This window comes from Haliaeetus albicilla, chromosome 13 (assembly GCF_947461875.1).
Source record: "Haliaeetus albicilla chromosome 13, bHalAlb1.1, whole genome shotgun sequence".
Taxonomy (NCBI): domain Eukaryota; kingdom Metazoa; phylum Chordata; class Aves; order Accipitriformes; family Accipitridae; genus Haliaeetus; species Haliaeetus albicilla.
Window position 1 is genome coordinate 36,918,435 of NC_091495.1, and position 15,555 is coordinate 36,933,989.

General features: G+C 42.1%; 1 protein-coding gene across 1 annotated transcript; it reads left to right on the forward strand.

Annotated features, from left to right (window-relative positions):
• The first annotated feature begins 1,165 nt into the window (after positions 1-1,165).
• On the forward strand, positions 1,166-13,911 carry POLB (DNA polymerase beta). The gene is made up of 15 exons (XM_069800855.1): positions 1,166-1,283; positions 1,360-1,417; positions 1,486-1,552; positions 2,095-2,169; positions 2,683-2,741; positions 4,214-4,263; positions 4,698-4,749; positions 6,306-6,360; positions 6,448-6,520; positions 7,021-7,091; positions 7,868-7,954; positions 10,010-10,074; positions 10,611-10,750; positions 11,386-11,492; positions 13,816-13,911. The coding sequence occupies exons 1-14, from the start codon at positions 1,223-1,225 to the stop codon at positions 11,478-11,480; spliced, it is 1,008 nt and encodes a 335-aa protein (XP_069656956.1). The 5' UTR covers positions 1,166-1,222; the 3' UTR covers positions 11,481-11,492; positions 13,816-13,911.
• Positions 13,912-15,555: the final 1,644 nt, after the last annotated feature.

Consider the following 15,555-nt stretch of genomic DNA (forward strand, 5'->3'; position numbering starts at 1 on the left):
AGGGGCCCTGGCTGCCCACCAGAGGATGGAAAATGCCACCAACAGCCCAGAGCATCCATGGTGATGCAACAGAAATTCCCTGCAGCCCTGTGAACAGCACTGGGGAGCTCCAGAAACCCCCAGGGATCTCAAAGAGGTCTGAGAGGCCTTTGGACCAGCTGCTCAATCCCCAACACATAATGCATAACCTCCATACTGGACTTTGTCACAGGCACTTCCAAGTGCAAAGGGACTTCAGCACAGCCATAAGTGCAAAGAATAAAGCTATCGTTTATTAATTAATGCACATAACTCCTGGGAGTGAGTCTGCCATGGGGTCACTGCCCACATGTTCCCCCTTCCCCTGTGACACCTGAAGAGTCATCACTGGAGCGGTGTTTGTCAGTCCGGTGAGAAATGGTCAGCTCTTGCTGCTGCTGCCCTTGATGTGGTAACTCAGTGAGCAGCGCTCCCCTCCCCTGCCCCCGCTTTTTGCTTCTGGAATACAATTCAGTTTGGGTATTTGAGAGGAAAACCCCACAGCCCCAGCCCTTTCCCCGGAAAATAGAGGCACACACCACCAATGGAACACCAGGTTTTCAGTCATCTCCAGACTGCGTGGAAAGCAGCTTCCAGCAAAACCAGGATGAAAACTACGGCCTCTAAAAACTCCAAACACCGGAGAGATTGAGCTAACGTGAAACAGACTCCAGCCTGGACAGTGATACAAGCAGGAGTTCACTTCGCTCACTTAAGCTGCCTCTCGGACAACACAAGCGGCCCAAGTCAAACAGACCCTGTTGGAATAAAATCCTGTTTATCCAACAGCGTGCCAGAAAGCAGCGTGAAGTGCAGGCGGAGATGTCATACCGGCAGACTCTGCGGAGGAGGACAGACAACATCAGCAGCTCCACACCGCCCTACACCTGCGTGCTCCAGCATCTGCCCACCGCCTCCCTCACGCCTTCCCTCCCCCGCAGCCCCACCGCTCCCCACGGATCACCCGCAGCCCGTTCCTCTCAGCCCGGTTCCCCCTCAGCCCCGCTCCCCCTCAGCCCCGCTCCCTCTCAGCCCCGCTCCCTCTCAGCCCCGCTCCCCCTCAGCCCACTCCCGCCGGCGGACACCGCGCATGCGTACTGAAACCGGTCGCGTTCTGATGACGTCGCCGCCGGAAGTGCCTCCTGTCATCTCCGGCCGGCGCTTCCGCCACCTCCCGGTACCGACGCCGGTGCCGACGTCGGCCATGAGCAAGCGAAAGGCTCCTCAGGAGAGCCCCAACGAGGGCATCACCGACTTTCTTACCGGTAGGGAGGGGCTGCGCGGGCGGTGGGAGGGCCCGCGGGCCGGCCGGCCGCTCTCTCACCGCGGTTCTCCCCTCAGAGCTGGCTAATTACGAGCGCAACGTGAACCGGGCCATTCACAAGTACAACGCGTACAGGTACCGCCTCTCCCCCTCCCCGCTCCCCCGCCGCCGCGCGTGGGTGCTGACCGGCCCCTGTTCTGCAGGAAAGCAGCTTCGGTTATTTCCCGGTATCCCAGCAAGATCCGGAGCGGGGCCGAGGCCAAGAAGCTGGTAAAGTGTTCGTGGCCGCCTCAGCGGTGGGGGGGGGGGGTGTCCGTGGGATAGCTGGAGGGAGCGGGGGGCTACCGGGGAGCGTGGGGGCAGAGGGAGGCTGATCCCGCCTGTGCCAGCCCCTCTTTTCCGTGGCCGAGGCAGGTTCTCCGGGACGGGGATGCGGTGTGGCTGCTGGGGGGGTCCTTGCTGGAGCTGGGGGCTCCAGCTGAGGCTCTGCCGTATGAGGGTTCTGCTGCGGCAGGGTTCCCCTTTCCTCTGTTACCGCTTCTCTAAATTCAGGGAACTTGAGCAAAGCCCGCCTTGTTCAGAATTACTGCTTTGGGGGAGCTTTTAATATAGCCCTTGAATTACAGCGTTTATGCTGCTTGCGGTGTGCCCTTGAATTCTTGTGCTCCCTTGTGGTCCAACATTTTGTTGTGGTCTCAGTGGCCTCATAGTTCTTTCTGGACTCTATTCTGTGCAGCTTCCCTTTTTTTCCAGATATAATGGCTTTTAGTGATCCTGAAGTTAAGTTGTCTCCCCTCCCCCCCAATATTTAGGATGGAGTAGGTGCTAAAATAGCTGAGAAGATAGATGAGTTCTTATCCACTGGAAAACTACGCAAATTGGAAAAGGTGGGTTTCTCTCCTTTGTGCTCTATTTCTCAATAGTAGCTTTTCTTTGTAACCTGCAAAGTAGCCTGCTTGCTTTGTGCAATTTCTGTTGTTGTCCCTGGAGAGACTGATGTCAAGCTTAAGAATAGTGGTCATGGAGCCTATGGCGAGTAGAAAGCAGGGAACAAGAAGCTTAGCCAAAGCCTCAAAACTGTCTATTTATGAAGATATTTTAGGTTATATGATCAGCATGTGAACGTCTTCTGTGAGAAGTGGAATTCTGACTCTGGAAGGCTGTGCAGTTTTGTGGTTTAGCCGTGCTGTTCACCTCAGCATGGGTAGTTAGGCAGTTGTCAGGCTTGGTACATACGGCATTATTGTGATACATGGTAATACCCTTGTTACTGTTTTGCATTGATTTATAGTGAGCCTCCAAAGCAGATTCTGACTAAGCTGTTTTATCTTCTCAGGATTTCTTTGTTTATTGCAAATGGAATAAAGAAGGGTTTGGTTTGTGTTGTTTTGTTTTTGCAGATTCGACAAGATGATACAAGTGCATCTATCAATTTCTTGACACGAGTTACTGGCATTGGGTAAGGTTTTTTTGTTTGGTTGGTTGGTTTGGGTTTTGTGGGGTTTTTTTTCCTTCTCTTGTTTATTTGGTGGAGTTATGAACAGAATTTGGGTAATTGCAAATAATGAAGAGAATGAGTTTGAGCTGATGCTGTAGTGCCCATACTGAGACACCTCAGTTGTGATGACACAATTGGCTGAAAAGAAAGGGTATAGAATCGTCAATTACAGACTTTGCGGTAGAGGAGTGGAAGTGGGAAGCTCCTGTGTGCAAACTGAGAGGGGAAGGAGAGAGGAGCTGACCAAGAATGGAACCATGAAAGACTGAGAAGAGTGGAAGTGAGAAGTCTCTTTAGGACTTTAGGTGGGAAGTTGGGCCCAGGGACAATGGTGCTCTGTCGTGTGTTTGTAAAAGGAATAGACCCCTGAGACAGGCAACAAAACAAAAACCAAGCAAACAAAACCCCCAAAAAACCATCAGGGCTCTTGTGCAACGTTTGAAACACTTGAGGTTGAGGATAGGAAATGCGATCATTCTCAAGTAATTCCGAGAGAAAATGTGCTCAAAGTTTGAGGATATACTGGGATTTGAGAATGCCTTGGAGAAATTGGAATGGGATGCAGAAGGAGAAGCTTGGGTCCTGTCCTGTCTCAGGATGGTGGAAGTTGCCTGTCTTGGTCTGGAATCCAGCAAGAGATGCTGGGAAGAGTAAGAAAGGAAGTAAACGGCAGGTCAAGATCTCACAATTCTATTGTAATGTAAGAGTTTTACTGAGGAAGCAGATTCAAAGTATTTAAGGTGGTGGAACTGTAACCATGGGATTCCAGACTAGTTGGAGAGTAGTTCCCCAGGAAGGGACTATGCTTCCAGGCAGGTGGTGCTCAGCGTTTTGAGATATTGGATAGGTATCTGGGTGTAACGTTACTTGAATGCCTGTCTCTCAGTTGAAACGTTGTTCTTTCCCCGCAGAGTCAAGCAGATTAATCAAATGACAAACCCTTAAAGGGGAAAAAGGTTCAGTCATTTACTTGAGTGCTGTGCTTAAGTCAAACTCTCCAGCCGAACTGGAGCTGGGACTGCTTTGCTGTACTGTAGGTTGCAAACTGGAGCCTTGTTGGGTTTTTTGAAGTGCTAGTCTAAAGACACTTTGTGTTGCTGTTGCCTTAAGCTGGTTCAGAGACTGATTGTGGTTAAAGTAGTTCTTATCATGCATTCAAAAGTATTGTCTAAAGCAATATTGTGTATCTGGTGAGATTTTGTTTATTTTTTACAATTATACATCACTAGACAGTTGTATCAATGCTAAAAAATGTGCAGGCTAAGCCTTGGATAGCCATCTCTGCTGATTGAAAGTACGAACTGAAAATGCATATGCTGAAAAGAGGGTAAGCATCAGGAGTGACTTCAGTCTTGGCCTTGAAGAACCTAGGCAGTTACAGTGAATTCTGATTCTTGCTGTTCCTGATGGCAGATTGCCATATCTCTTTGCAGTCCTGCTGCTGCTAGGAAGTTTGTTGAGGAAGGAATCAAGACTTTAGAAGGTAAGTGCAACTTTTGGTCCTCAGTTCCCGCTCCAATAATGTGTTTTTCTGTCAAGCTGCCTGTTCCACAGTGTACTGTGATAGCAGATACGCCCTAGGCTTTGAGGGAAGTATGTAAGATGCTAAAGCTAGTGGACAGGCTAAAGGCATTACATACATATCCAAAGTAAAGTACTTACAGATGACATGGAAAATAACAAGGATTTTGGCTTTGAGGCGAATGGTCTATTGAAGTCTTTTATTGGGAAGTGCTCTATGCGTTTGTACTCATCTTACCAGCTGTCAGTTTAAAATCTCTTCCTTTGTGTTTGAGGTTGCTGTTTTCTTGTTAGGTATTGTTTGCATGCATCATCTTTGCAGTGGTGGAAACTTACTGTAAGATTTTTAGTCCTCAAGTAACTTTTTGTTGTTGTTGTTTTTCTTAATTCTTCTAGATCTAAGAAAAAATGAGCACAAGCTGACCCATCACCAGCGAATTGGGTTGAAGTAAGCTTTCTTGGGTGCAAGTGCTTGGTTTTCTAATGACTCCTTCAGACACCAGGATGTAACGTAAGGTTACGCAGGCCAAGTAAGGTTCTGTTGTCTCTGTGTGCTCTACGTGCTTTTCAGCAGTTATTCAGAGCTTTTGTTTCACTGGGGTTGAAATTCAGTAGGCTTAGTCTCCATCCAGAAGGAAATTAATTTCAAGTTACTTTTTTAGTTAGCTCATGGAGAATCACTTTAGCAAGGTTGCAATGATGTTTCTTGGGAATCTGCATAAAAGTGGCCCAGGCTATTTTTTGTTATGTGTTGTGAGCCAGGTAAGACCTTTGCATGTCTGAACTTGAGAATGCCATGCAGAATGTCTGTCTGTCCCTCAGTTCTTACCAGCTTGAATGCTCCTTGTTGAGTGGCTGTTCCAGTGTGCTAGTTCTGGAACAACTATAGCTGTGTTTGCAAGAAGCTGCAGCTGAACCAAATAAAGCCCTATATCTGAGTTGGTTCTGTGTGGGGCCAGCTGTAGCATTTTCACATCAGTGGCAGAGATGCAGAATACGTGATCTGGACAAACTGCTTGCCAGTGAGAAGGGTTACACAATGATTGTCGCTTTCCCACTGCTCATCTGAGCCAGCCCCATATCCAGTGTGCATCCCTGCCTTTATACATGTGAGCATTCAAGGGAAAACCTTTTGCTGTTAAGTGAGTAATAGAAAACTCACCTGACCTATCCATGCTGCTAGTGCACACGTTGCCCTTGGGTCTGCTTCCAGCTCAGATGTTGTTTCACAACTTCCGGTAAGTGCTGAGCTGAAAGAGTGGTTTCAGTGCTTCATGGTGGTCTTTTTGTCCCTAGTTTACTGCCACTCTCAGAGGGGGGTGAGTTCCATATCCAGAAGCTCTGTCTGCAAATCTTGGGATTGGGATGGTTGGGTAACAAGCATCAGGGAACGTGTGGCTCTGAGGCTGCAGCATGGCTGCCAGTGCTTGCTGTCAATGGTTCTGGTGCTGGAGGGGTAAAGAATGTGCCCACTGGTCAGGTGTGTCTTTGCTTCACCTGGCCTTTTTTAATCCACAGTCAAGCGGCATGCTTGCAGTCTGTTTTTTACAGCTGCATGCAAAGATACCAGGAGCTGCATTTGACTTGTGAGCTTCCATTTAGCTCTTTCCAGCATAGATCACCTCTGACCGTGTGTGAGGGACCTGTTCCTCCTGCTTGCTGGTGGACTGAGTTTTGTCAGGAACCTTTTGTATTTTCAGAGGGCTATATAAATACAAACCAATTGGTTATACAGTAATATTACTTGCACCTCATAGCAGATCTTCATATACAGTGGAAATAATATGCAATGAAACCACCTTCCAAGCATTGTCAAACTTGCAGTTGTGAGACTTTACTGTCTCTTGGCAAGATGTTTTCTAAGATGTTTGGTGAGAATGGGGAGCTTTTTGTGATGTGACAGTAATAGAAGTTGTATTCTTTCCTCTGATACACATTTAATTGACTAAAATTTTAAGATGCTACCCTTGCCACTCTTTCAGACACTTATTTTTATATATGCAGATATTTTGAAGATTTTGAGAAAAGAATCCCAAGGGAAGAAATGCTGCAAATGCAGGTAAGAATGTCTTTATCAATGATGTGAGGTGCTAGTGGCCAATGAATGACTGATGCCTCTAAACACACATCTTTCCTTTTTACATAGGAAATTGTGCTGAAAGAGGTAAAGAAGCTGGACCCAAACTATATTGCTACAGTCTGTGGCAGTTTTAGACGAGGTTGGTACTCTGTGATCTTCCAATGCTTACTTTGGGCTAATAAGCAAGACTCAGTACTGTATATGTTGTTCTTCTAGAGAGAAAGTCTGTGCTGGAACCTGGCTTTTTCCTGTTAGTATAGTCTTGACTGGTTAGTTCAGTGACGAAACACCTGCATAAATCCTTGCTTCTCCACCTTGCCCCCATAAAGAGTAGTATACTGTAATGTGTGAATTGTTTGCGTTGGTTTTACCCTAACAACATTTGTGCTTCATTGCTATGGAGTACAGCAAGAAATTCTTTTGGTATTTTCTGAGATATGTGGGGATATAAACTTTTTTTTGATGGAAGAACAAGGTTCTCTTAACTTTAAGATTATTTTTTTGCAAATATCTTGAATAGTGACTGACTATTTTATACCAGAAAAACAAGTTTATAGGAAGAGGTTAGATGGATGTTCACCAATGTTGATGTACTTTGTCATACGCAGAGTGATTTTTCTTTGCTTCTTACTTGCCTAGGTGCAGAGTCAAGTGGCGATATGGATGTTCTCCTAACCCATCCGAGTTTCACATCTGAATCATCCAAACAGGTGTGTTTCTCTGCTACTGTGGATCAGTACTATGCATTACTTCCACAAGGGTATGTTTAAATTCAGAAGATACATAGTCTCAGACTTGTCTTGCATCTTTTTGTTACTGTAATAGTGAACTCTTTTTTTTTCTTGGATCACCATGTTTATTTTAAGGAGTTACAATCACTTCTCAGGTCCATGTATAATGTTGTGTTCCTCTTGCAGAACTATTCAGTATGTTTACTCTTATCCTTCCATCCCTCCTGTTCCCTTCACACATACTCCCCCCACCCTCACCCCCTCAAATTCATGTGCTTTTACAACGTAAAACTGTAACAGATAGCTGGGTAAAGCAGAGATTATAGGTAGAGAAAGTATCTCTTTATGTAGCCATATCTTTTGGATGAGAAGCAAATGTCCTGCTGCCCTTGTAATCTTTTGGGACTAACTGTGGAGAAGTCTTAATGACAGTTTGTATTTTTTGTGTTGCTTCAATAGTTTCATTGCATAGAAGTTGAAAACTCAAACCAAGAAACTAGTTTTGTCACTTCCAATGAAGTCAATCTGACATGGGGATTTCAGTGGAAGTTTTTTTTATGTTGCACAACTGTAATTTTATTAGCTTTTTCTCAGAATTATTATCTTTTTTCCCCCTCTAGGTCAAATTTCATGTACAATAATACATATAATTATAGTGACGTCCCATACTTATGTGGGCCATTGTCTGGTAAACGGGTAAAATATTCTTGTTATTTGTGAAATAATTTATTCTTCTGTGCTGTCACTGTTCCTAGTCAAAACTTCTGCATCAAGTTGTAGAACAACTGGAAAAAGTCCACTTTGTCACAGATGTGCTGTCTAAAGGTGACACCAAGTTCATGGTAAGGCTTTTTTGGTGGTGAAGGATGTTGCGGGGGATTACGTTTCCTGACATAAAGTATCTTGTATATATCCTAGCTTATTTGGACTGTTGGAGTTGTGATTTTTTTTTTTTTTTTTTTTTAAATTCCCTCCTTTACCCCCATAAAAACTTTCTGCAGTTAACTCTTAGTGAATCTTTCATGGTAAGATTTCAGTATTAGAAAATCTACAGGTATTTATGTAGTTCTGAACCCCACTGACATAACCTTCATCACACAATGCCAGTTGTGTCACTGTTTTGCTTGATGTTTCCCTAGAACCTTAGCAGAACCTCACTTCAGTTGCACCAGTGACCACTTTTGTAACTCTGTCCTCAAGATCTTGGAAATGCTATCTTTGATCTCAGGCCTATGTTTACCTTGTTTTGTCTAATACATAGTATACTTTTGTCTCCTTTTTTGTCAATTTTGTGGCAGAGCAGATTTAATGGATAAGCTGCTAGACTCAGGATATAATAGGGAATATGTGGGATGCCTGAAGAAAGTAATGAATTACAGGAACATTCATTTTGTTAGGTCCCTCGCTCACAGCAAGACTTTTTTTTTTTCTTAAACGTGGATTAGGTGTTGCTTCACTTAGTTTTCTTTACAGGCCCCAGGCATCCTGGTCTTACAGGCTGGTTAAAAGTTAATTCTAACAGAGAAGTATAGACCCATAAGCAATACTGAGTGGAAATGAGGACTCGTTAGTTCCTGTCAGTCACTCATACTGGCTTTATGGAATTCCTTCGAAGCTCAGAGGAGTGGTCCTGCAGGAGGGTTCACCAAAGGTCCATGATTTACGAATTTCTAATTAGAAATCAAGATACCATTATATTCAGCTAATCTTTTGGAAGGCATAAATATATTTAAATATATGATACTACAGTTAAAGATACTTGCTTTCTCAAGGTGAAAGGGGCTGTTGGAGCACTTGATTATTTTATATTTTTGTTTGTTGGTCTGGCTTTGCTTAAAATAAGAGCTAAAAGAACTCTGAGCATTTGTCTTCAGTTTAGTTTGTGTTGCATTCTCAGAGGGAATGAAACTTGATGGCTTTTGGGGGGGGCTTGATCTTTAGGAGGAATAAGTGAAAGTCGCTCTTGTTCTTGCCAAATGGTTTAAGTGTGAATACTGTGTGGGTTTAAAGCTAAATGTACATTTGTGAGCCAAAAGCAGACACACTCTGCACTCGCAGTTTGCATTCACAGTTTGACAAGCTTATTATAGTGACCATTTGCTCTGTATAATCCTGTCAGTCTTAAATAGTTGTGGAATAGCTCTTGTCTTCAAAGTGGAAGCTAAGAAAGGAATGTTGTAAAAAGGGAAATATGACTGCAGCTGAGAATCTGAGAAAAGTAAGTCTCAGTAAGGAGGCAGACAACATAACTTTAAAAGCATAAGCAATGTTAAGCTTTCAAAACAAACCTAAGAGTAGAAGTCTCAGCATGAGGCTGCAATTGGTGAAACAGTTTAGTATGTGAACATCTCTCATAATTCCTTATGGTTCATATCCCTTCCCCCTACTGCGTTGTCATTTAAGGTGATTATAGACTAGGGGAAAAAAGAAAAGGTTGACAGGTGAATTTCATGAAGATTACAAAGCAGTTTGAAATGAAAAGTGACAGAGGATTTCTCAAGAAAAAAACTTTATTTTTTTAAATTTCTATTAGCTTGAACTCCGTCTACATTTTCCTTAACCTGCTGATGTTTGTGCATGCTCAAGAGCCTGATAATAATCAAGGCAGAGGAATGGGAAATGAGAAGTCCTTTGATCCTTCCTGCTGTAATAAAAACTTAAGAAGCAGTTATGCTACACTCAACTACGGTTCTCTTAGCAGTGTAAAATAGTGATTCGCAGTACTATGACATCCAACTGTTCTAGTAAAATATTTAATTGGTTCGGTGGGAATTTAACTTTGCTCTCCAGGATAGCTGAGGATTGTTTAGAGGTTGTTTAGGGGTGGAGAGGTGAAGATTGATCTCAAATCTGTTTCATTTAATTTTTAAATTCTTGCTTTCCTTACTTCCTCACAGGGTGTCTGTCAGCTGCCAGATAAAGAAGATGGAACAGCCTATCCACATAGGAGAATTGATATCCGGTACACACACCTAAAAAAAAACCCCTACTTTAGCTGTCTGCTGCATAGTAGGCATTTGCATCAAGTTCTGCATTCAAATCTCTACTTCCACATTCAGAACATGGCATTTACTAGGTTTCTAATTCCTTTGCAGTATGGAAGCCACTGTAAAACTGCCTGTATCTGCAACAGGTTATTAGCAAGAATGCTGTATTTTAAATCATGACTTTGTATTCAGTTTCAGAGTTGTGACCTACTTTATCATACTGCTTTGGCATTAATTCTTGCAGGAGTGCAAGCACTGGAACTATGTAGTGACTGAACACCAGTAACTTCTGGGACAGGGTAGATGTGCTGAACCTTTCTTTGATAGGCAATTCATTTCATTCTTGCATCTGGCTTGTGGGAAAATCAGACATACAGAGTTGCAGAATGTGTGCATGTAAATAGGAAGTAAACCTAGAACAGCGTCTGAATGGCTGAATTCCAAATGGCTTGTGACTTTTTTGTTAATATATTTGTTCTAAATCTGTACTTTTCTTCCACTTTTATTCTAGGCTTATCCCTAAAGATCAGTATTACTGTGGTGTACTGTATTTCACGGGAAGTGACATATTCAACAAGAACATGAGAGCTCATGCTCTGGAAATGGGCTTCACGATCAATGAGTATACAATCCGTCCCTTGGGTGTCACTGGTCAGTCTGGGCCTTTGCACAGAGTATTCTTTCTAGTTACATGCTTTGTGCAATCTTCTTAAATTGGTTTCTCAGTGTATTGGAAATGCTTCTGATAAATACTGTAGTTCATGTAATTTTTTAGTGTCCTTTGTGGTATTGGGACACCATTAGAGCAGGAAGAGGCAGCCTACTTATGTATAGGCAGTGCTGTGGCACAAAGTTACCTTTCTGGGCCACCTAATCTACTTAAAGTCTTACTGACCTAAAGATTGTTTTTTCAGTGCCGTGCACAGCACATATGTGGTTTCCCACTCTTTTAACAAGATATGTCGTATCTGTCGGTTGTTTTGTTTTGGAGGGGGGCTGTCTATATACACATATATATACACACACATACATACACACACAAATATAAATATATTTAACTGCATAACCACATGGCCCCAAAGTTAATTCATTACCTGATTTCCTTTGACACTAATGAGAATCAGTACCTAAATACTGTATGAAAAGGTCTGGGGGGGGTGTTTTGTTTTGTTTTTTTTAAGTCTGTTTTACATATAGCATTTTTGTCTTAATCTTGCAATGCATTTGGCATTTTAGGATTGTACAGACCTTCCACCTTTCAAATAGCATCTGTAATTTGCTTGCAGGAGTTGCTGGGGAGGCCCTACCAGTAGAATGTGAAAAAGACATCTTTGACTATATCCAGTGGAAATACCGAGAGCCAAAGGATCGGAGTGAATAACTGCTTGTCTAGGTTTGTAACCTAGAGAGATGTTTTCATAGCTTCTTACGAACACACAAAATGCATGTTCTTTCTTTGGATGTTATTGCAAAAAGTGTACATTACTGATACTTAAAGCAAGTCCATGGCACTAGCACAGAATGTGAAGGTTAAATCCTGTAAGATCTCATTTTGATCTCTCTCTCTCTTCCTACTCCCCTTCCCCCTTAAAGCTGATTAAAACACTGTGCTTAAGTGAATGGGCTGCGATACTAGAAAAACCTGTGGGGAAGGTAGTGTGGCAGCCAGACCCCTTAGAGAATGCATATTGTCTTTTGCTTTGGGATTTAGTAAAAAACTATCAGACAATAAATCGCAGGTTTCTATTTAACCCCTGAGAAGCAGAAAGTTCTGATGTAAAGGCAAAACGTTTCATCTTACTAAATTTCTTGCGGCTTGGTTTGAAGTTGGTGGCTGTCAATCAAAATTAATGCTGGTTCTTTGGAGTCGCTGGAAAGTCTTACTAAGCAATATTAGCCTTTTATAAAAGGTCATGTGCTTTGATTTGATAATACCTGTGGTGATCAAGCTATTAGTTTTTTTCTAATAACTTTAGCAGCACTTAGGCTGTGATCATTGTTAGAAAAGGCTGGATATTTCAAACTAAACAGGCCTTCTTAGCTTGTTTCTTGTAGTTTTGCAAAAGACAATCAGAGTTCTGATGCTTCTGTGTTTTAATATCATATACACAGGCATAGTCTGTGCAAACATCACTAACTTTAATATCTAAAAACTGGGCAGTTCTTGGAGGAAATAACAACTTTTTTTTGCTGCTTACTTTGTTGAAGTTGGAAGATTTGGAAGTAAAACCATTGCTTTTGTGTAGTTGTTGCAAATTGTCTCATTAAGTAATATGTATGATTTTGGTTTTCTTTTTTTTTTTTTTTTTTTTTTTTTTTTTAATGCAGTTTGAGTAATTATGTCCGTAGAGCATCTTGGAATGCTTGAATGAACGTTTTGCTAATACAAGCTGCCGGCATAAATTGCTTGAGTATATAATCTACAGCATCTGTGTGTAGCAGCAGGCACTTTATAAATAACCATAGATCAGATTTGGCCATGGCAGTGAATTAGTACTGGCATTGCACAATTAAGAAAACTTAAATGGTTCTGAAACTTCAGTGAGACCGGTTTGTTTCATATATATCAGGAGACTAGAAGAATTGTATTAGGAGAGCATTATTCTTACAGTACTTAAATTGTGCCATAATTATTATAAGATTATTCTTACAGTGCTTATATCTCAGACTCTGTATGTTTATGTCTCTCTTCAGATGTATATTTGAAGGGGGGTGGGTGGAAAAAAGCACCTAAAAGTCTATTTCCCACCCCCACTGAGTAGATGAAAGCATAAAAAACTTTCAATATTGGTTACACAAAACAATGTATTATGACTCCCCACTAGCCAGCAGACATGTTGAGGCAGGCTTTTCAGAACACATAAATCAGGCCAAAAAAAGACTGCCCATGTGCTTAGCTGCACAGCTAACTGCTCCAATATTTTTTGTTTAAAAATACATCATGGGAACACCTAAGACTAGTGAGAAACATGAAAGGCAGACATGTCTTAAATTCCAGTGCTGAAGTTGCATCTTGGCACATAGTTATAGAATCCAAAGTCATTATTGCTGGTGCTACTGAAATACACTTTTACATGACTATAGAAGAATGAATGTGATGCACAAGCCAGACATAACTAACAATTTTCTGTAGGATTTCAAGTTCAAAATCGGACAAGGCTGTATATTCAAGCTCTGAGATAACTCGAGCAAATGGGAAAAGGAAGTGGGGTATGTGTCTTTGGAATACCCTTTCCGGTCTTGAAGTGGAATTTTTAAATGATTATTCATGTCTCTGACTGCTGTCAAAAACCTCCAGCGACGGAGAACCTGAAATCTGCTGGGCCAGTTGCTTTCTTTGCAGCTTTGTTAAACATTACAGGTTATTGTGACAGCAGGTAGAAATGTTTGAGGTGTCTAGACTTTAAAATATTCTTTTGAGTTTTTAAAGAAACTAATCTTCACTTAACTTGCTTGCCTAGGGAGAATGGAAGAGAATCTTGTAGCACTGGGTCAGCCTATTGGACACACTATTGCTTATCATCCAGGGTTATGGACTGAAATAAATGTAAGGTGTTAAGGAGCTTATGTGTTGCAGGCTGGTGTTTCCTTAGTTGCTGCTGTTAGCTTATGGAGGAGGAGACCTGAGTTTGTGGCACAGTGCACAAATAACTAGATTAAAATGCACATCCCTTTATACTGCTTTGCATTACTAATAACTCTTAGTCTTTTGGCAGGTGCTCAGGTGTGATCGTTGTGCTGCTCTACTGACTAGTGTTTGACAAGACGAACTGAAGCCAAGGTCACAGTGCTGAAAAATTTCTGGATGTCAAGCAATGTCACTGAGAACTAACTGGCTTACAGATTTTGGTCTGGAAATGATGTGCATAGTAAAGCCCAGAAGCACAGCCTGAGGTGCAAAGGCAGCTTTTCTCCCTCTTGACCTATGATAAGCAGTATGTGATCTGCCCTTCTCTCCTTTCTTCAGCCACTCTATCTTGTCCACAGATTCCTCCTAGCTGCTCTCCTGGTGAGAAATCAATGTTCAACGTGCCCTGGCCATGGATTAATGACCGCCTTCCCCAGCCTCATTCTGGCTTTCTCCTTTTATTCAGCCCCAAATGTCCTACTGAAATGACTTAAGAAATCCAGAGCAAATCTTAGGTTTCCATGTTTTCCCATGTCAGTAACACGGAACATTCCACCGTCATGCAAGGGAGGGCTCTTGTCTAAAAGAAACCACAATCCAGCATGCCAGTTCTGAACAAATTTGTATCTCCTTTGTGGATGTTTCTCTGATCCAGAAACTAATCCTTGTTTACTGGCTAAGCATCTATTACAGGTTTGGCGAGGTATGCAGAGATTTTGTAAACGTGTGGAAATTCTTGATGTGCATAAAAGGATTATTTTCTGCCTCCTTTGCACTAGCTCTGCTGCAGAGTTTGTTTTAAAAGTGGTGTGCTTTTATTTTGCTAAATAATGTATCTGCTAATGTCTTCCCTGTAGAGTTTGTTCAGCTGAAACTGGCTGCAAGAACTGCTGTTGTGCCTTTTAAAACCAGAAGGATGTGTGCCTGTGTAGAGATTGTTCTTACACAGTTGCGTCTGTCTTTGTTCTCAGTCTTTAGAGCGCAGTTGCATATTCTGGAGAACTCCTTGGAAGTTCTCCAGAACGTTTTTTCTATGTACCCATTTCTTCAGTTGGGTAAGCAGGTGCATGAGTGCTTGCAGTTCTTATTTTATGTGCTTAGCTCTTAGTATAATGGGTTTTATGAGTGGTACAGCAATGCAGACAACCATTCGCAATTGTCAGGAGCAATAGCAAAGACAGCAATAGCAAAAAGTGTTCCACTTGTTTCTTTTCATCTAAGAACATCATTATACATTAACTAGATTACTGTTACAGGAATTGTGCAGTTATCCCATTCCTCATAACTGAGCCTAAAACAAAAGAATGTTGTCCTTGCATGTGACACAATGTGGAGGTTATGTTTGTAGACATAGCCTTTTGCCAGGATGGACCTTGCTTTTATTTACAAAGTAAAGGTAACACCAATACAGAACAGCACTGTGGGTGTACCTCTGATGCTAATTTAGTGTCAGAGGAGACAGCTGAGAGCAAATAGTTACATGTTTCAGAGATGCTGTGAAAGGAAGAGGAGAAAACGGCACTAAGTTTCCCTACAGTGTAGAGAAAGGAGATGGGAATTCTAATGAGAGACTGTACAGTCTCTGAATAGTGTTGATACTTCACCTTGCGGGATGTTTGTCCTGGTACCTTAAGAGAAAAATCAAACTATTGTTCTTTTTCTCTTGATATTCTTAAACATTCAGAGATTTATACCTGCATGAATTTTTAAAGACAGAAAGATCAATTCTTGATGAAGGTCACAGATCCTATTTTTGATGTAAATGTTACTTTTTTTCTTTTTTTTTTTTTTTTACGTCAAGCCTTGATCCAAAAATGTCGAGTCATGA